Source organism: Castanea sativa, chromosome 8, assembly GCF_040712315.1.
Source record: "Castanea sativa cultivar Marrone di Chiusa Pesio chromosome 8, ASM4071231v1".
Lineage (NCBI taxonomy): Eukaryota > Viridiplantae > Streptophyta > Magnoliopsida > Fagales > Fagaceae > Castanea > Castanea sativa.
Genome location: NC_134020.1, coordinates 17,245,987 through 17,266,518, shown reverse-complemented (window position 1 = coordinate 17,266,518; position 20,532 = coordinate 17,245,987). Strand labels below are relative to the sequence as shown.

Sequence of the window (20,532 nt, the reverse complement as noted above, 5' to 3'; positions counted from 1 at the left end):
GTTTTTGAAGGGGATTGTCCTCTTACTGTGGACGAATTCCTTTTTTGCTATAAACCCTCTGAAATTAGTCAATCTCGTGGCTTCTATCAGTTCACAGCTAGGAGAAAAGATTGTAGGATCATTAAATCTTTGGTTACTTCAGATAGGAGCTGGAAGACGGAGTTCTTCTTCATCTCTGGTTTTTGGGCAGGACGCCCTATTAAGTTGAGCAGGGATTCGTTTCCCCCCTATACAGGAGACATAGGGAACCTTCGTCCTGAAGGCATGCTTACCACTACCGTAACATTACCTTTATTATACATCTTTCTATGTTAAACTCCTCATCTTTATTGCAGGTGTTAGAAGGCCCTCGTTGAACAAGTTCTATCTAGGACGCGTTCAGAAGGCTCGTCTTTACCCAGAGAGGGACTTCCACTCTTTGGTCACCCTGCAGCGTCTTGCGACTTGGGGACTTGGCCCAGAGCCCTCTCCGGAAGCACTAGCCCATGAAATCACAGTTCGTCGACGTGAGTTCTCGTCTTGAATTTCCTCTTTTTTATTATTCTTATTTTTGTCGTTTTAGACAGATTTGTTAACTTATTCACCCATACCTGTTATTGTTATTTGTTTTAGGGATAGCTACTATGAAGGAAAACAAGGGCAAGGGAGTCGCGGACGAGCGTGCTAAGCAAGACTCCGAGGCAAGGGCTCGTCCTGCCGCTGGTGACAAGAGGAGCCTGTCAAAGGCTATCAACCTTGAAAACCTTCCCAGCCGGAGAGCCAAGCACAGGAAGTCGTCCAAGCCTGGGGTCGTCTCTCCCGTTGTCCCTGTTCTTCCTCCTCAATCGCCGTCTGTCCAGATCGTCGATGTGGAGTCGTCTGAGCCTGTTCATCCTCCTCCGTCCAAAACCAATGTTCCTACCTCGTCCCGGCCTCCCGTTGACGTCGTGCCTAACCTTTTTGAGAGTGAGGGTTTGGCTTGGGAGAGGTTTCAACAAGCGGTGTCGACGAGGACGTGGGCACGCATGCTATAACATGTCCTTGAAAGATTTTGAACACTCGGAGTGTCCACGATCTTTTCAAGGTAAGTGATATGAATTTATTCTCGTCACTAGTTTTGCTTTTATGCTTGTTGACTTTGCTTAATACGAAAACTTTTATTTGCTTGTGCGAGGCCATGTCCAAGTTTATAGGTTGCGTCCGGGCGAGGCTGCGGCGAAATTTGGACGGGACGAGGCTCTTGTTGGAGAGGAGGATCCGGGGAGGTCAAGGATGATTGCAGGGTTGGGCCGAGACGGCAGTGCCAAGGCTAAGGACGAGGCCAAGGGTTTGCTCGGCCTCGTCGAGGAGGCTGAAGGCCGACATAGTGGAGAAAGACTCTCATCTTGACCACTTTCAAAGGAAAATCGGCAGGCTAAGCAACTCCCGCGCGAGGGCTAAGGACGAAGGCGTGGACGAATTCAAGGCTTCGAAGCCATTCAACGACCTTGGACGCCAACTATGCGGTTTGGATTTGAGGATTTTCGCATGGAGGCGAAAGAAAAGTTTCCGAAGTTGATTTCGGCCCCATCGTCCTTCAACTAGGAGGTGCTTCCGAGTTCTTTTCTTCGGACTAGCTGCGAAGACGTCAATGTTGAAGAACGATGCCTAGACCAAGCCCGGCGAAGACGACCACAAGCCCGTCTGTTATTTGAAGATTTTCATTATTTGTTCAAGTGTTTTCTTCCTGTCTCTTTTTTTTTTTTTTTTTTAAATTTATAAAATTAAATTTTTATAGTATGGAGTACTTTTGACGGGTTTATAAACAGTGCCTTTCAAGGCTTATTTCTTAAGGGTTTTTGGACGGTGGTCGTTCACCCTTTATTGTTTAATGAATGTTTATCTTCGCTTATCATTATTGTTGTTCCATGGACGAGTGTGTGTATTATTTTCTTATTCAATTGCTTTTTAAGCAATGTTCCCAAGTGTTGGGTGATTGTTTACATGATGCCCTTATGGACGACTATCTTAGGACGATGATGATCATTTTGCCTGATCTTTAGGCGATTATTAGTATTTTCGCGAATTCATAATCTTCTCGACCATATGCTCGTCGTTGGAATGCATGTGTTAATGCCTACTTTCCTTTTTAGACGAGTAGGCCCTGGCTAAGGAAAGCTTGGACGAGCATGCCTTAGCATTTTTCTTTGCTTTATCCTCATTCTTTTTTAAGGAAAGCTTGGACGAGCATGCCTTAGCCCTTTTTTTTTCTTTGCTTTATCCTTATTCTTTTTTAAAGAAAGCTTGGACGAGCATGCCTTAGCCTTTTTCCTTTGCTTTATCCTCATTCTTTTTTAAGGAAAGCTTGGACGAGCATGCCTTAGCCTTTTTCCTTTGCTTTATCCTCATTCTTTTTTAAGGAAAGCTTAGACGAGTTTGTCTTCGTCTAGAGATTTTACTTGTCTAAGGCTTTTGCCTCGTCCGTGGGTATTATCAGGGAAACTGGAATTCAAATACATAAGAAATCCAAACCATACTATTACATGAACATTGTTCACAAACTTGGCACATGCTTATAAGCTAATGCCTTATTAAGATACTCAAGTACATAGCATCGTCTTTCATAAGCTAGTCTGTAAGTAGTGCAAAAGTTTAAGAACTAGTGCACTTTTATTCATAACACACCATAACAGTAGTAAAAGCAAAAGTAAATATAAGCAAACACGATTGTAATTTTGCTACTGACTTCCCTCGTCCTTGCTCAAATCAGCGATAGTACCTTCGCGGATGTTCCACGTTCCAAGGATGCTCTAACTTCCGCCCGTCCGGGGCTTCAGGGTAGTGGGACCCCTGCCTTTTGCAATTGATTACCACGTAGGGTCCTTCCCGATTGGGTCCCGGTTTTCCATGATGGGTTCCTGGTCGCCAAGGAGACCCTTTTGAGGACAAGTTCCCCCACACCGAACCGTCTGGGTTTTACCATGGCATCATGCTGTCTGGCCATGAGATTTTTATACCTTGCCGTCCTTTGCTCCGCATCCGTTCTTACCTCATCAATAAGATCAAGGTCAAGGCGAAGTTGTTCCCCGTTGTCTTTCTCCTGGTACTGCATCACTCGGTGACTTGCCATATGGACCTCCGCTAGTATGACAACTTCACTCCCATAGGCTAGTTTAAAAGGGGTCTCTCCTGTCGGTGTTCGTGCAGTCGTCCTATAGGCCCAAAGAACACCTGGTAGCTCGTCTGGCCATATCCCTTTTGCCCCTTCAAGCCGAGTTTTGATGATTTTCAGCAGGGATCGATTTGCTACTTCTGCTTGCCCATTTGCCTGTGGATGGGAGGGTGAAGAATAGTGATTCTTGATCCCAAAATGATTGCAGAAGTCCCTGAAGGGTGCGTTGTCAAATTGACGTCCGTTGTCAGATACTAATACCTTGGGTACTCCGAACCTGCATAGGATATTCTTCCATACAAAGTTCTTCACGTTCTGCTGAGTGATTGCTGTAAGAGGCTCGGCTTCTACCCACTTGGTAAAGTAATCTATTCCTACCACCAAAAACTTCATTTGCCGGATTCCTACGGGAAAAGGACCCAGGATATCCAGCCCCCACTGTGCGAAGGGCCATGGGGCTGTCATTGGGGTCTGATATTCGACGAGCATCTAGGCACATTGCTATAACGGCGGCATTGGTCGCATACCTTGACATAGGCTTTAGCGTACGCTGCATTGTTGGCCAATAGTAGTGGCACGGACGACCTTATGGACAAGGGACCTTGCCCACGAATGATTTCCACACGATCCTTCATGAACTTCCCTTAGAACATAGTTTGACTCGTCAGGAGCCAAGCATCTTAAGTAGGGTTGGGAAAAGCCTCGCTTGTACAACACCTCATTAATGAGGACATACTTGGCCGACCTGACCCTTAACTTTCTCGCTTCATCCTTGTCCTCTGGAAGCCTCCCATCTTTGAGGTAAATTATTATCGGACTCATCCAATTCTCTCCTCCTCCTATCTGGTGTATGTTAGGGATGTCTATGCTCGGCATGTACTGGATGTCGCCGAACTCGTCTATGACCCCTGCCGAGGCGGCTTTCGCCAAGGCGTCCGCTTCCGCATTTTCCTCCCTGGGAAGTTGAATAAAACTTATGGCTGAAAATTTTCGGGCAAGGCGTTTCACTTTGTTGAGGTACTTCTTCATTCGATCCTCCTTGACATCACACATCCCATTTACTTGGTTAATGACCAGTTGAGAGTCTCCTCTGATCGTTAACGACTCCGCCCCTAAGGACTTGGTCAATTCCAACCCCTTGAGTAGAGCCTCGTACTCAGCCTCGTTATTGGTAGTCGAATACTGCAGACGGGCCGCATACTCCAACTTGTCTCCCTCAGGGGACTTCAGTACAATTCCAATCCCTCCTGCATACAGTGTGGACGATCCGTCTACATTAACCACCCACATTTCATTTCCTTCGTCCTTGTTCAGGTCGTCTTAGCGGGGTGAATCGCAATGAAATCTACCAATGCTTGCGCTTTTATTGTGCTCGCTTGGGAAGTACACGACATCAAACTCGGCTGAGCTCAACGGCCCTCGTACTAGCCGTCTAGCGGCTTCCAACTTGCTCATCGCCTTTTTTATGGGATGGTATCGGGACGTTGATGACGTGTGCACGAAAATAATGTCTCGGCTCACAGGCCGTGATTAATGCGAAGGCTAGTTTCTCCATCATCGGGTATCGTCCTTGCCCCTCTCATCGCGTGACTTGTGTAATAGACTAGCTTCGGACTCTCCCCTCTTCTCGACTAACGCCGAGCTACTTGCGTGTGGGGACACACCAAGTACAAGTACAACTCTTCCCCGAGGGCACGGACGGACTCGGCCGGTGGTGCGCGTCATTAGATACGTCTTCGAAGTCTTGGAAGGCCTTTTGACACTCGTCCGTCCATTCAAAAGCCTTCCTAAGGACTTTAAAGAATGGTAAACATTTGTCGGTAGCTTTCGATACAAACTGTTGAGGGCGGCGACTCATCCGATGAAGAGACTGGACTTCCTTGATATTTTTCGGTGGCTCCATGTTCAATATCGCCTGGATTTTATCCGGATTCACCTCAATTCCCCTGTGCGACACCATAAACCCCAAGAATTTACCCGATGAAACCCTGAAAGCACACTTGCTCGGATTTAATTTCATGTGGTACCGTCGCAACGTATCAAAAGTCTCTTGAAGGTCGTCAAGATGTTTATCCTCGTCCTAGCTCTTCACCAGCATGTCGTCCACATAAACCTCCACATTTTGCCCGATTTGAGGACGGAACATATGGTTAACCAACCTTTGGTAGGTCGCCCCCGCGTTCTTCAGACCGAAGGGCATAACCTTGTAGCAATACAACCCTTGGCTCGTGACGAATGAGGTCTTCTCCTGATCCGCTTCATTCATCTGAATCTGGTTATACCCTGAGAAAGCGTCCATGAAGCTAAGTATCCTGTGACTTGCCGTCGAGTCCACTAACTGGTCAATGCGCGGCAATGGGTAGCTATCCTTGGGGCAAGCTTTGTTTAGATCAGTGAAGTCCACGCACATCCGCCACTTGCCATTGGCTTTCTTGACCATGACTACGTTCACCAACCAGTGTGGGTAATGAACCTCTCGGATAAACTTCGCGGCGACCAACTTCTACACCTCTTCCTTAATGGCATTGTCTCGCTCGGGAGCAAAAACTCTTCTCTTCTAACGCACTGGTTTCGAATAGGGACACACGTTCAGGCTATGGGTAATGACGCTCGGATCAATGCCAGGCATGTCCTCATGACTCCATGCAAAGACATCGAGGTTTTTCTTCAGAAACCGAATCAAAGCGTGCTTTGCCCCCTCTTCCATGCTTACCCCAACTCTGGTAGACTTCTCGGGCTGGTTATCGTCCAAAGGGACGTCCTCTAATGCTTCAGTGGGTTCAGCCACGGCCCTTCTTTCGTCTATACTCATCGCCTGCATGTGCTCGTCCATGGCCAGCATAGCTAAGTAGCATTCTGCGGCGGCTCGGTGGTCTCACTTGTACAGCCTACTCAGGTGCTCGGTACGGAATTTGATGGACGGTGGTAGGTGAGGTTACCGCTTTCCAACTATTCAAAGTTGGCCTTCCAATAATTGCATTATATGACGATGCATAATCAACAACAAGGAAATTTACCTCTTGGCTATCTGCGGATACGTTCGACGACCCGCGGCAACGTGATGGTGCCTACGAGGTTGCACCTTCATTCCTCCGAATCCTACCAACGGCGAGTTCCTTTGGTCGAAGGCGATCTCGTCTAGCCTCATCTATTGGAATGCGGGGTAGTAGAGAATATCTGCTGTTTGCCATTGTCTATCAATACCCTCGCAGGTCGTGTAGTCGAGGAGATGAGTAGGGTGATGACTATCGCGTCGTCGTGTGGGTGGTGGTCGTCCTTCCTCCTCGTCAGTGAAAGTAACAGCACTGTTGGTCCACCTCCCTCGTCCTAATAGGTCGTCCCGAGGTGTTGGATGTTACGCACCACCTTCGGGTATGTCTTCCTTGACTTGGAGCAATTGCGTCGTCGAGCTCCTCCTATAATTACCCTTATTTCTCCTAGTGGGGGCGTGATGATTCTTCCACCTTGGCCTTCATTTTCTCATCTCTCTGGTCTCGTCCAAGGAAGTTCCTCAATTTTCCCCATCTAATGAGATTTTCTGCTCTGTTGCTTCAAGTCAAAGCACTCGTCCAGTATCATGCCCATGGTCCTGTGAAAACGGTAGTACTTGCTCCTATTATGCTTGTTGGGGTCTCCGCCGTTTTGTCCGGCCACTTCAAGGACGGATCATCCTTGATGCATAAGAACTGCTCAATGGCATAGTCGAGGGCGTGTATTGCCGATTCCTCGCGGAGAAGGCCTTCTTACCATCCTTATCTTTTCTCTCGTCTACTAGAACTTTCTTTGGACGAGGTCCCCGAGTCCGGATAGCGATGGTGGCCCACTTCCGAGCGTTACGCCCTTTTCTTTTCTTGGCTATGATAGCGTCTTCGGCATTCATGAAGTGCGGGCCGAATGGACAAGCTCGGCCATAGTCTGTGGTTCTGCTCGTAGAGCTTATGAATGAACAAGTCAGAATTGACCCCATTGTGGAAAGCGGCCAGCAATAGTTTGTCATCCATCTCGTCCACCGTTAAGGCTTCTTTGTTAAACCGGGTGATAAAAGATCGCAAACTCTCATTGTCCCCTTGCTCTATAGTCAGCAGGCTAGAGGAGGAACGTTTGTGACGCTGTCCTCCAATGAAGTTGTTGACAAACAGCTTACTTAGTTCTTCAAATGATCCCACTGAGTTTGGGGGAATTTTACTGAACCACACTCGCGCTGGTCCCTTGAGTGTGGTGGGAAAAGCTCTACACATGATCTCGTCTAGAACCCCCTGCAGGTGCATGGTCGTCTTGAAAGTTGCAATGTGATCGCAAAGGTCGCGATTTCCATCATATGAGTCTAAAGAAGGCATTTTGAATTTCGGGGGTAAAGGGTGACTGTTGATGGAGGCTGTGAAGGGGGAGTCCGTTCGGTGAACCATATCATCCACTGGGTTCGTTCGCCTCATGTTTTCTCTCATTTCATCCATAGCCTTTCTCATATGGTCCATCTCTTTCTCCAAGTGCGGCACCCTTCTTGAAGCGGTACCCCTTGTTTGATCTTCGGACTCACACATTTCCCTCCCTCCTTCGACTTGGGGCCACTTCCCTCGCTGTGCCCTTCTTGACGCTGCCTCCCGAGGTTGATCTCCTATTCAACTCCGGATTCGGCGTGTCGGTTCTGCCATAGCGGCGGCCATGGATTGTATGTCTTGAATGAAGGCGGTTGCATTACGGTGTGCGATCTACGATCGTGAAGGGGATTCTTGGATGCATCCTACTCTCACAGTGGCACAGGCTAGTTGCCCTTGATCTCGTTCGAACCATTCGGCCTTTTGTACGGGATAGAACAACTTTTTACAACAAAACACGATTGAACCAAAAAAATTTGAGTAGTGTTTTTCCCACGAACGGCGCCAAGCGATGATGCAAAGAAGATCGATGGCTGGATGCTTCGGACCCCGAAGGACTGCGGTTCTCTTCGCGGCTGAAAAAGAAAGAAAAGCGAATCAAAGGCGGCCAGAAATTTCTTAGGCCAAAAACCCTCCGATGGCAAAGTTAGTTTTCTCTCTATGTTATCGAGTTCCAACTTTTTTGGAGTAAAAATCAACATACCTTGGCCTTGTACGAAACGACCTTTATATAGTGTTCTTATAGGCGGTTATCAAAATTGGAACTTCTCCTGGATTCAAGGAGAGGTAGAAATCAAACGTAACTTGCATAACCGTTTGGAAGTTATGCTCTCGTTTCACAACGGATACCTGGCGGTTATGCGTGGGATAAGGGATCATCACATCTTGTTCGGAGATTTTCTTAAGTGTGATACCTAAATCACGGAGTTCCTCGGTTGAGTGTGCTTTGGCACACGCGCGCGAAGCTGTTTCGTCTAACGGGCAAATTCCTTCAAGACGAGACTGTCGGCACTCTGGACGAGTGCATCACTGGTGGTGCTTACCTCGTCCAGAACTCTTCTTCCCTGGACGAGGTAATTGTAGGCAAGTTTCTGAGGGTGTTTACAGTGGTAGGTGGGTCATGGACGACCTGTATGGACGACTCGAAGATGGGCTAAATCAGTTCCCTATCACTTATCATATAATTATTTTTATAAACAAAAATTAAATTAAAAAGAACTAAATTTGAATCTAATAAACTTTATTTTCTTTTATGAATCTGCCGTTATTAGCAAGAAAAAAAAAACACGGTTGGTCCAATCCTCCTCTAACGGGATTGGGTTGCAACTTGCAATATAGAAATGTAGTGCTTGGGGCCCAAGTTTTGGCCTTGTGCCTCGATCTTTAGTCCACCAAGCTAAAGATATTTCTTTCTTTAAAAAAAAAAAATAAAATAAAACTAAATAATAATTTCGCCGTAGAATGAATCTAAAAAAAAAAATCTATGGTATTGATTTTTCTAATTTGTTTGTCTGAAAGATTCTCTCATCCTAAAGCTAAAATAAAAATACGCGAACAACTCAACGCCCACAGATTCTTTTATTAGGGTTTACACGCCTCACTGTCTCACAGCCCTAAGCCTAGCCGAGAGAGAGAGAGAGAGAGAGAGAGAGAGAGAGAATGCCAGGGAAGGAGGAGAGCTCCTCCGACAAGGAGCAATACCTTGAGTTGTTCCTGAAGATCGGATTGGATGAACGAACCGCCAAAAACACCATCGCCAACAACAAGGTCACTGCAAATCTCAGTGCCGTCATTCATGAGGTATTAGTATCATTCCCAATCTGAGAAAATCAACTGTTGGATGCTATTGCTAAGTTTTCACTTGTGCAGCATGCTATAAGCAATTTGATGATAATTTTCAGGCTGGTGTTACTGATGGTTGTGGTCGGACTGTTGGAAATCTCATCTACACGGTAAAGATCCTGCAATGTTAATGTTAATTTTCAACGTGTTTGTGAAATTTGTACTTGTAGTAAGTCTCATTTTGTGTGCAATCTGTGTGACAGGTTGCTACTAAGTACCCTGCAAATGCCCTTGTGCATCGCCCTACCTTGCTGCAATACGTTGTTTCCTCAAAGGTTTGTGCTTTGATTATGACTATGATTTTGACTTTCATGATTGATTTTTGGCACTTTGACTGTGAAAGGATTGGATTTTGTTTTACGTGGTTCCTGGTTTTCCAGATTAAAACGACGGCCCAATTAGATGCAGCTCTTTCATTTTTTGGAGCTACTGCTTCGGAGGATTTTAAGTTGAATGAATTTGAAGAAGCCTGTGGTGTTGGTATGTCAAATTTGACATGTTTAGGATGATCATTTCTTATGTCAAAATTTGAATTGGTGGAGTGCTTTTCTCTGACCTGCTGATGCTCTCATTTCTTACCCTAATTTAATCTAGTTCTATGCTGGGAGTATCGGTTTTGTGTGTCTGTGTAATTTTATTGTATATTTTCAAACTGCTTCTTTCTGGATATTGATTTTCATTTGTTTTTGCAATCAGGTGTTGAGGTTTCAGTCGAAGAAATTGAACAAGCTGTAAATGAGGTTTTTGAAGAGAATAAGAATGTGATTTTGGAGCAACGCTATCGAACAAATGGTTAGTTACTTATTTTACGGAATTTCTGATAATTTAATACGTGTACTTTGATTTCCTTAATTTGTTAAAATGGCTTATCATATTATGATGTAGACATGTTGTAAATATTGTTTGTTACACTTTGACATGGAACAATCTCTTGGACAATTGGTTTGTTAAGGGGTCATATTGTGGGGTATTTGTGTCACCACGCTTGTGTGTGTAGATGCATCACTGATCAATCTTAATTTATTTTTGTATTGCCAATTCAGTTCATGCTATGCCATCTTTTTCTTTTTATTCTGAAATTTTGTTACTATGTGGTCCTGTGATCGTTTGTTCCTGCCTATTCCTAGTTGTAGGCATTTAACCTCTACTATTATGCTGCATGATCCCATTCTGTTCAGCATTTGACTTGTGTTCTATTTCTTTGTGTGTAGTGGGTGAATTGTTAGGGCACGTTCGGAGGCGGCACCCATGGGGTGATCCAAAAATTGTGAAGGTAATGTTTTTTTAATTTCTATGTTAAATTCGGTTATAACTGGATCAATTTTCACTTATAAAAAAGAAATTGGATAAGTTTTGATAGGTAATCAAGTTAAATTAAATTTCACTAGTACTATTGCAATTTTGAGATGCAAAGGGATTTTGGATGGTATGAGGGATGAGTCTAAGGTCCATTTGGTGGGATAGGATAAGGTTTGTGTTCCTATGGAAAATTATGGTTTTATGGATAAAGCATTACTGGGAAAATTGTTGTGGCGGTTTGGGGTTGAGAAAACAAGGCTTTGAAGGTGGGAGATAGCTATGAAATTTGGGGAAGAGTGGTAGGAGGGGGGGGGGGATGGACTTCAAAGTTGGGTAGGGGCTCACATAGTTGTGGTCTTTGGAGGAGCATTAGAATGGGTCAGGATACTTTTTGTCATTATACTCCGTTTGAGATTGGGTTGGAGAATTGGGTGCGGTTCTGGCATGACTGTTGGTCAACCACTTAAATTGGTTTTCTCAGTTTTGTACGAGACTGCTACTGATAGGGAGGTTTCTGTAGTCTTCTTTGGTGTGGCAAGGGGTGGGGGAGAGGATTTGGGATGTGAGATTCCGTCTTGATTTTAAGGTTGGGAGGTAGAATCAGTGGAGTTTCTTCAACTTACGGAGTCTAATTCTCCTTCATCTGTGAGTGGGGACTGTGTGAGATGGATATTGAAAAAGAATGGAGACTTTGATATCTGTTCTTACTATATTATGCTTAGAGGTTCCTCTTCTATTGTCTTCTCTTGGAAAGGCATTTGGGGAGTTAAGGCACCTAGGTAGGTTTTTATTTGTTTGGACTGCGGCTTGGGGTAAGATACTGGTGATAATTTGATGAAAAGAGGTTTTTCTTTTGTGTATTGGTGTTGTATGTGCCACTGTATTGAGGAAGCAGTGAATCATCTAATGATTCATTGTGAGAAGGCTTATCTGGTGTTTTTTCTTTAGATCATTTTGAGTCTCTTGGGCTTTACAAAGAACAGTGATAGAGCCATTGTTTGAATGGAGGAATTGGTTGGGGAAGTACTAATCTGACATTTGGAATTTGCCTTGTTGTGTTTGATGTAGATTATATGGAGGGAGTGTAATATTCTCACATTTGAGTACGAGGAGAGTTTGGGGACACAACTTATTGCCTCATTTATGGGCTCTTTGTTTGATTGGTCTCGGGCTTTGGGACTCGCATCTAATAATTCCCTTCCGATGTTTATAGATTCGCTTCTTCCTTGTACACAGTTTTATTTTATTTTATTTGTTATCCTTTTCTTTGTATTTCTTGGCTGCCTTGTGTCCTTTTTGCATGAAGTAGTCTTTTCTCAATAGAATTTTCCTTATCAATTTTTTACCCATTGCAGCAATTCGTTGATGCAAAATTGCTTGATTTACTTGGTGAAAGGACTGCAGCGGATAATGAAAAGCCTTCCAAAAAGAAAAAAGATAAGCCTGCTAAAGTAGAGGTGGGCACATCTTGCAGTGCTTTTTTAGGTTTTCTTGCTTCCTTTTGAGATTTGACTGAGAATTGTACCCCCTTCCTCCTTTATGCTTATGTAGGAGAAAACCGTTGCTGTTGTTACTCCAGAACAGCCACCTGAAGAAGACCTAAATCCGTTTTTGATATTTCCTCAACCAGAGGAGAATTTCAAGGTACATAATTGCCTCTTTCATATGTTTATCTGCATTATGATCCTTTTCCAACTTTTCTTATTATTTTTCTTGTAGATATGTATCTTCGTTATTGACTGTATAAATTTTCTCTTAATCTTCATTTATGATTAAAAATGTATAATAAAACACCATAGTATTTCCATGCACGCTAACATCATAAGTGATGATTATGATTTTTGTATTAAAAAGAACAGCTATAAATAAGTGAAAGGTTGATCTCATAATCTTTCTAGGAGCTTCTTCATTATTTATCTATGTGACAACATCATTTCCTAATTATTATAGGGATAAAGTTTGGCTGCAACTCCCACTAAAAAAATTAACATGGCTACATATTTTGAAAATTTAATTGTTAGATTGCATGTTTTTTATGTTCTTAACTCATGTCAAATTTGGTGCTAATCGAATGTTATTTATTACTTGATATAAATTTATTTTTATGCATAATTTTAGGCTACAAAAATTTGAAATTTGAATATTTGATTGATGACAAAGCTATTGATTTTTGATTTTTGATTTTTGGAAATTTTGCAAGCATGGAGTATATGAGAAAAAAATGTAATCCAATGGTGAAAATTCACATACAATAAAAAGATATTAAGTGGAGTTGTGCCAAAATTTGTCCTTGTAGTGATATTACTATTGAAGCATTGATATTTGCATAAATTGAAATTGTTGTCTTATCATAGTTGAATAATTCATGATTTGAAGTTTTTCATTGACGGCGACTTTTCAGAAACAGGATCAAGCTTGTTTTGATCTTGTTGTAACTCTGACTTACAAGCTAAACGGCTTTCAAATTCATGATTTTCTTCCTTGCTACTATGGTTCCTTGTTGACCTTTTGAATTCACCCTTACTAATTGTTGTAGTGATGTTACTACTTGAGCATTGATATTTGCATAAATTGAAATTGTAGTTCTATCATTGTTGAATAATTCAGGATTTGAAGCTTTTCATTGACCTACCTTTGATTTGTGATTCTTCAAACCACTTTTCAAAAATGGTATCAAGTGTATTCTTATCTTGTTGTGACTGATTTGTAACTTAAATGGTTAATAAATTCATGATTTTCTTTCCTTGCTCTATTGTTCCTTGTTGAGTTTTGAATTCATCTTTCCATATCATCACATCTGCAGCTCTGCATAAGCTTTTTGTAAAATTTATCACAATTCTTGTCTTTCAGGTACACACAGAAGTATTTTTCAGTGATGGTTCTGTCTTGAGATGTTGCAATACGAAGGAACTGCTTGAAAAACACTTAAAAGCAACAGGAGGAAAAGTTTTGACTCGCTTTCCTCCTGAACCGAATGGTTATCTACATATTGGTCATGCCAAGGTAGATAATAAAGTTGTATATTTTAAGGTTTTATTTATTTATTTATTTTTTATAATTCAGTAGTTACAACAAGTGGTGGAGGGGGGATTCAAACCCTGTTTTCCTCACAAAGAATGTGAAATGCCAATGAGCTACAAAGCTCACTGGCAATTTTATATTTTATAGCAATTGTATATTTTATATTAGATTAACTATTTGTTTAGACCATATGTTTGTTCCTCATTCAATGACTTAAATGGTTACTCAGGCGATGTTTATAGACTTTGGCCTAGCAAAAGATAGAGGTGGAGGCTGCTATCTAAGGTGAAATTTTCAACTGACTTTTTTTTTGTGCTATCAATAAATTTCCTTCGTTTTTTCAGGTAGAAGGTGCATGTATTTTTAAATTCAATTATCTGTTTTTCAGTGTTTAATCCAGATTTATGCTTAATTTTTTGAGAGCACTATAAGATAGATTCATAATATTTGTAATGGTTACCACAGATTGAAATCCACTACTATCAATAAATTCCATGATGTGTAGATACTGATCACATGCTCGTTTGTGTCTGTGTGTGTGAGAGAGAGAGAGAGAGTGAGAGAGAGGAAGGATCTGTGCATGTTTGTACATATCATTATTATTATGGATGGCTGAAAACCTATACTTGTTATCTGGAATTAAAATAACTTCCATCTGCTTCCTTGACAAACTGAAGAATGTTCTTCATACCTTATCAATATGCTAGAAGATAATGCTTTTTCTGGCTTTGTTTTGTTGTTTTTGGTAAGTTATACGTGCACTTGGTGGGTCTTGAACCCAGGTCCTTGTACTGCACCTTGCTCTTATGTGGGGAGGAGGTGCCATTTGAGCTAGAGCTCATTGACTTTCATGGTTTAATGTTGCAAAATATTATTCTTCTTATGTTTTGCATATGCTCTATATGAATTGAAAAGAGAACTTTACAGCTGCCCTTCTTTTGAGTTTGATCCCTGATTTTTGGCACTATTAGGTATGATGACACAAATCCCCAAGCTGAAAAGAAAGAGTATATTGATCATATCGAAGAAATTGTCCAGTGGATGGGTTGGGAGCCCTTAAAGGTATAGCAGTTGCTCTACATGAATAGCATATCCTTTATTGTGCTACCCTTAGTTTTGGCCACATTTTGAGGTTTGCTGAATTTTTGCAGATCACTTACACTAGTGATTACTTCCAAGATTTGTACGATTTAGCAGTGGAGCTCATACGAAGGGGTCATGCATATGTTGATCATCAGGTTGCTATTTGATAATTGTACAAAATTTCGATCATCTGGAAAATTTAAACATTATTTTATGGTTTTATTTGCTCATGTTGCCTGCCTTTTGTTATGATTTGACATCCACTCCACTATCGATTTATTACAAAGTTTGTTGCTTACTTAATGTTTCAAGCTATGAAGTTATAGGTAGTAAAATGGGCTCTTGACTATAATATTTTTGGTCCAATTCTTCTTTGGTGTATGAAGGATTTGTAGCTGAGGCTGCTGTTGAATTCTAGTGCTTTGTATTTACTTTAATGGGATTGTTCTCGTTACCATTCTTGATAAAGTTGCTGACTTTGTAAATGTTTGTTTTAGACATCTGATGAAATAAAGGAGTTCAGGGAAAAAAAGATGAACAGTCCTTGGAGGGACAGACCAGTTTCAGAATCATTGAAACTTTTTGAGGATATGAGAAAAGGTCTTATTGAAGAAGGGAAAGCAACACTGCGGATGAAGCAAGACATGCAAAGCGATAATTATAATATGTACGACCTTATTGCTTATCGTATCAAGGCAAGTGTGCACTACTAAACATCTTTTATTACTCCAAATAAGTGGAGATGGTTTTATTTATTGGTTAAAATTTCATTTCTTCAGTTCACTCCTCATCCGCATGCTGGAGACAAGTGGTGTATCTATCCTAGTTATGATTATGCTCACTGCATTGTGGACTCCATTGAGAATATCACACATTCGGTATGTTTTCTACCTCTGATAGGTGTCATTTCCTGACTTCGTTCTAGAAAAAATTGAAGATTTTTAAATTGCTGGAAAATTTATTTAAGAAACTTAATTTTTTTTTAAAGATATCTAACTGTTGTTAAAAGCACACTTAGGCCTGCCTGAAGTTCATAGCTTAAAGTTCCAAGGTCTAAGCACTTTGCTTGGCTAAAGCTATGCTTCTTTAATGAACCACACCTCAAGCGAACTTTTTTAGTGCTTTAAAAAAAAACACAAAGCATACCTAGGTGTGCTCTTTTATTTTTATGTTAAATAATGTAAATCATCAATATTAACCCCTCAATCTTGAAGGGTCCATTGATTATGATACAAACATGATTCTTAAGGTGTTATGCTATACAAGCATTTTTTGTTTTGGTTTACATATCAAAACAAGCAAGTATAATTTACTATTCTTGTGATTTGTTTATTTATTTATATTTTACTTTGATATATAAAGTGTATGTGAGTATGATTTCGGATATAATAGAATGGTAGAAAATAATATATGTGGCTGATCTTGGCTAAACTGTTGAACATCCATAGCTGACCTGAAAATTTTGAGACAAGGCTTGGTTTTTGTTGTTGATATGTAAAGCACTAGTGAGCATCCACAACCTATGCACTTAATGTGCCTTGACGCATTTACCCACACTGTATCTAAGCTCGATTTTGTACCAGTAGTCTGTGCTCCTGGATGAGTACACCTATACCTTGGAAAATGTGATTCTTTAAAAAGTTATACATTCTCTTTTGAGGTGAAAATAAGTTCATACATACAAAGTTTAAGAACAGATTGATTCCTTGGTATTGTTTGTCATTTATTTATTGTGATAACCACCAGCTTTGATGCTTCCATAATAATAACTAGATTGGCCATGGCTTGATGCATGTCAAAGAACTGATAAATATTTAGATAAGTCTTTCCATCTGGTGGTTATATGGTAATGTTCTTTTGATGTAGCCTGATTTTGAACAAAGGAAAAAAGGATATGGCCAGATTAGTTGTTGGTTTGATGAAGCAGTCTAGATTAGCATAATTTGAACTTATTTATTGCTATATTTTGTCTTGGTAATAGCTGGACGGGGGGCTTTACCTGCCCTCTAATAAAATTCTGATATATGTTGCTTTCCGTAGCCATAATAATGGTTATGTGACTGGTCTTCATTATGGCATTTGTTTTAGTATCCATTGAACTCTGTTGCATGTAATACGAGTCTTCACTCTCTGAGTTTCATTCCTGGCAATCAGTTGTGTTTCATTAATGTTTTTTCATGTTATGAATTCTGCATGTATTTTGTTTATGACTTGGAATGTATCTGATTGTCAATGAACCATTATTGGTTTTGTGATGTATTAACTCTTTTAGTCAATTTTTGAATGTCTTATGCAGCTGTGTACGCTTGAATTTGAGACACGCCGTGCTTCGTACTACTGGTTATTACATGCACTGGGCCTTTACCAACCACATGTATGGGAATATTCGCGACTGAATGTTACCAACACTGTGATGTCAAAGCGTAAGGTGCGTGATAACATGTTTCTGTAGGAAGCCTGAAAAAATATCTATCTTATCATGCTAATGAGTTATCCCTAGAGTAATTGAATATTGTATACTTTTGCAGTTAAACCGATTGGTAACAGACAAGTGGGTTGATGGGTGGGATGACCCTCGCCTCATGACTCTAGCTGGTTTACGTCGTAGGGGTGTAACTCCAACTGCAATTAATGCATTTGTTAGGGGAGTTGGGATCACAAGAAGGTATGCTTTTGTTCAGGGTGTGTATTGGGCCTTGATTAAAATAAAGTGCATGATCTATGTCCCGTTGTTATCATTAATATGCCTTTTCTTGTACTACAGTGACAATAGTATAATAAATTTGGATCGCCTTGAGTATCACATAAGAGAAGAACTAAACAAAGCAGCACCCCGTACAATGGTCGTGCTACATCCGCTCAAGGTTTGTATCTTGTTTTGAGCTATCACTAGAATATTTTCCCACTCATGTTGCAACTTGTCCTTTATTTGTTTCAAGGTTGTTATTACAAACCTCGATGCTGACTCAATAATAAATCTCGATGCAAAGAGATGGCCTGATGCTCAAACAGATGATGCATCTGCTTTTTACAAGGTAACTGTGGATTTCTTCATCTCTTTCTTTCAAGGCTAAAATTATAGTTCTGTTCTTTTTAATATAATAATACTGCTTCAGTGCTGCTATGTAGAATTTGACCAATCAGCTAGGAAACTTAATATTCTGTTTGCATCCTTAACTCATATTGGCTCTAGAATATTTGGCTCATTGTGGCAACTGTACTTATGATATTACTGCCATAATTTATACTTGGTCTTCAACAAAATCGACTAATGTTAATTATGAGAATAACTTTACTCTTTTTATGTACATATCACATTTTCTACTTTAATTGCGAAGTTCATGTTAATTAAGAACCATATTTTGCTCCATGTGTTCAGTTTATAATCTGTTAGTGGTTCTGCTTTTTACTGCTTCTACCTTAGGTCCCCTTTTCGAATATTATATACATTGAAAATTCTGACTTCCGGATGAAAGATTCAAAGGATTACTATGGGCTTGCTCCGGGTAAATCTGTCCTTCTCAGGTATGCAACTATTGTAAAGTCATCTCTGCCAGTCATTTTGCAGATCTGCACTACATACTGAGAATTCTTTTTGTTGGTGCAGATATGCGTTCCCCATAAAGTGCACTGAAGTTATCCTAGCTGATGATAAGGAAACTATTCTAGAGATCCAAGCTGAGTATGATCCTTCAAAGAAGACAAAGCCTAAGGTTCATTGTTGTGCTTGATTTCCTGTTTGATATGTGAACCTTCATTTGAGCACTACAAAATTAATTTGTTGTTGGGTGAATGCTTTGGTCAATTTTATTTCATTTTTTCTTGTCAAATTAAATATTATGCAGGGAGTTCTTCATTGGGTGGCTGCACCTTCTCCTGGGGTTGATCCACTCATGGTGGAGGTCAGATTGTTTGACAAATTGTTCCTTTCAGAGGTTGGCAAACATCAACTATCTAACGCTTTCATATTTCCCTCTTTTTTTTTTTTGAAATAAATTCCTACCTGTGTTTCTATTGTTGAATCAGAACCCTGCTGAACTTGATGATTGGCTTGCTGATCTGAACCCACAGTCCAAAGTGGTGATTCCTGGTGCATATGCCACATCCTTGCTGCAGAATGCTGCAGTTGGGGACAAATTTCAGTTTGAAAGGCTTGGTAGACTCCAGAACCCTTTCACCTCTATTTATATATTGAATATTTTGATGACTTATTTGTAAAATATAAACAAAGGTGCACTTGCATGGCATAGATTTTATTGTGCATCAAGCTATAACTTAAGCACCTTAGTAAAATATGAATCCTCCACTTTCCAGTACCTGTGAGATATATTCTTTAAGCTAATATTTTTCTTCCAAAATTTACCCAACTGCGGTTATCATTTCACAAAGTTAGCATTTTTGTCCTTCATTAAAGCTTTTAAAAAGCCAAACCAATGTATCACATATTCTACTCAAACCAACTGCTGTATCATATATTGCTTTCCTATTTGATTGTATGTGTTTTATATCTGCAATTTCAGGTTATTTTGTGGTCGATAGAGATTCTACTCCTGGAAAGCTTGTCTTCAATCGGACAGTAACTCTAAGAGACAGCTATAGCAAGGGTGGTAAGTAGGTTTGTGACCATGGAAAGCACAAGTAAGATGTAAAGTGGCAAAAGCAGGAACTACAATACTTGGACTATTTTGTGTATAAAGTATTAACTAAATTATTTTATATATTTTTTTTCCTGGATGAGTGTATTCAAATTTTTTGCACTACATCAAATATATCATATGGTTAGTGAGGTCCATGCAGTGCATATGTGGGAAAATACATTGAAATCTGTTCTTAGTCCACCGGAATGTCGTCTTTAGCCCTTTCATCTTTTCATTATGTTGTAACCACTCACCATGTATAAGAGTTCTTTGTTGATAAAACCGGTTTCTGCTTTTAGGAATCCTAATTCCTTTATATACGCCAAAATAATGCATGTCACAATTCCTTTTGGAACCAAAATTCACTTTCTTGCTTGCTCCCATTTCATATTTCTTAAAAGGAAGAAAGCTGAAGTGGGTTATATTCTGGAAATAGTGGGTTATATTCCAGAAATGGGAATGGGTTATATTCTGGGAGCAAGCAAGAAAGTGAATTTTGGTTCCAAAAGGAATTGTGACACGCATTATTTTGGCGAAAAAGTGGTGGGTTAGTCTTCAGCAAATGCGAAAAAAATTGAATTAGTACTTAGTAGATATTACTGTTCTGGAAATGGCAGGGGTCTATTTCCTGTAATAGCGTAATTTCTAAGCTCTTTAATAATGTGCCCCTAGGCTCTTTTTAATTATTAGAATGCCACTTCTTGCCTATCTTTTTTCTGTAAGAAAATGTTTTAAAAATCGAACTTCTTTTCTCCATCAGGTATTTTTTTTATTTAAAATTAGGATCTACAAAGAAAGTGTCTTTTCTATTCTAGATGGAACTTCAATGTTCAAGAAAAAACATTTCGAGGAAATTTCCAAAGTATTGAGTAAGTGTATTTTTCATTGGCCGCGAACTATGTAAGCGTTTTCAACTCATTGAAATCTCAACATTCCAGAAAACAGATTGTTCAAAAGAAGGGGAAAAAAAAGAACGTCATTGCCTGAGACAATTTGAGCAGTCTGCTATTTGATTCATCTCACTCTCATTTATGAGTCGTGAATCTGCTGGTCCTTTAATAGCAGACTGCTTCCTCTAAAACGTTTAGAGGAAGCGTCTAAAGACGATTTAAATTGCTATTTGTGCTGGTCCTTTATCAAAATT

General features: G+C 40.4%; 1 protein-coding gene across 1 annotated transcript; it reads left to right on the top strand.

The window, feature by feature from the left end:
• Nucleotides 1-8,989: 8,989 nt before the first annotated feature.
• On the top strand, nucleotides 8,990-19,541 carry LOC142607180 (glutamine--tRNA ligase). The gene is made up of 23 exons (XM_075778605.1): nucleotides 8,990-9,306; nucleotides 9,408-9,458; nucleotides 9,552-9,623; nucleotides 9,729-9,828; nucleotides 10,045-10,140; nucleotides 10,560-10,621; nucleotides 12,003-12,104; nucleotides 12,199-12,291; nucleotides 13,498-13,650; nucleotides 13,898-13,953; nucleotides 14,640-14,730; nucleotides 14,820-14,906; nucleotides 15,249-15,446; nucleotides 15,531-15,629; nucleotides 17,048-17,179; nucleotides 17,280-17,416; nucleotides 17,516-17,615; nucleotides 17,691-17,786; nucleotides 18,176-18,276; nucleotides 18,359-18,464; nucleotides 18,597-18,686; nucleotides 18,778-18,907; nucleotides 19,272-19,541. Exons 1-23 carry the CDS (start codon nucleotides 9,166-9,168, stop codon nucleotides 19,364-19,366), a joined length of 2,388 nt encoding a protein of 795 aa, XP_075634720.1. The 5' UTR covers nucleotides 8,990-9,165; the 3' UTR covers nucleotides 19,367-19,541.
• Nucleotides 19,542-20,532: the final 991 nt, after the last annotated feature.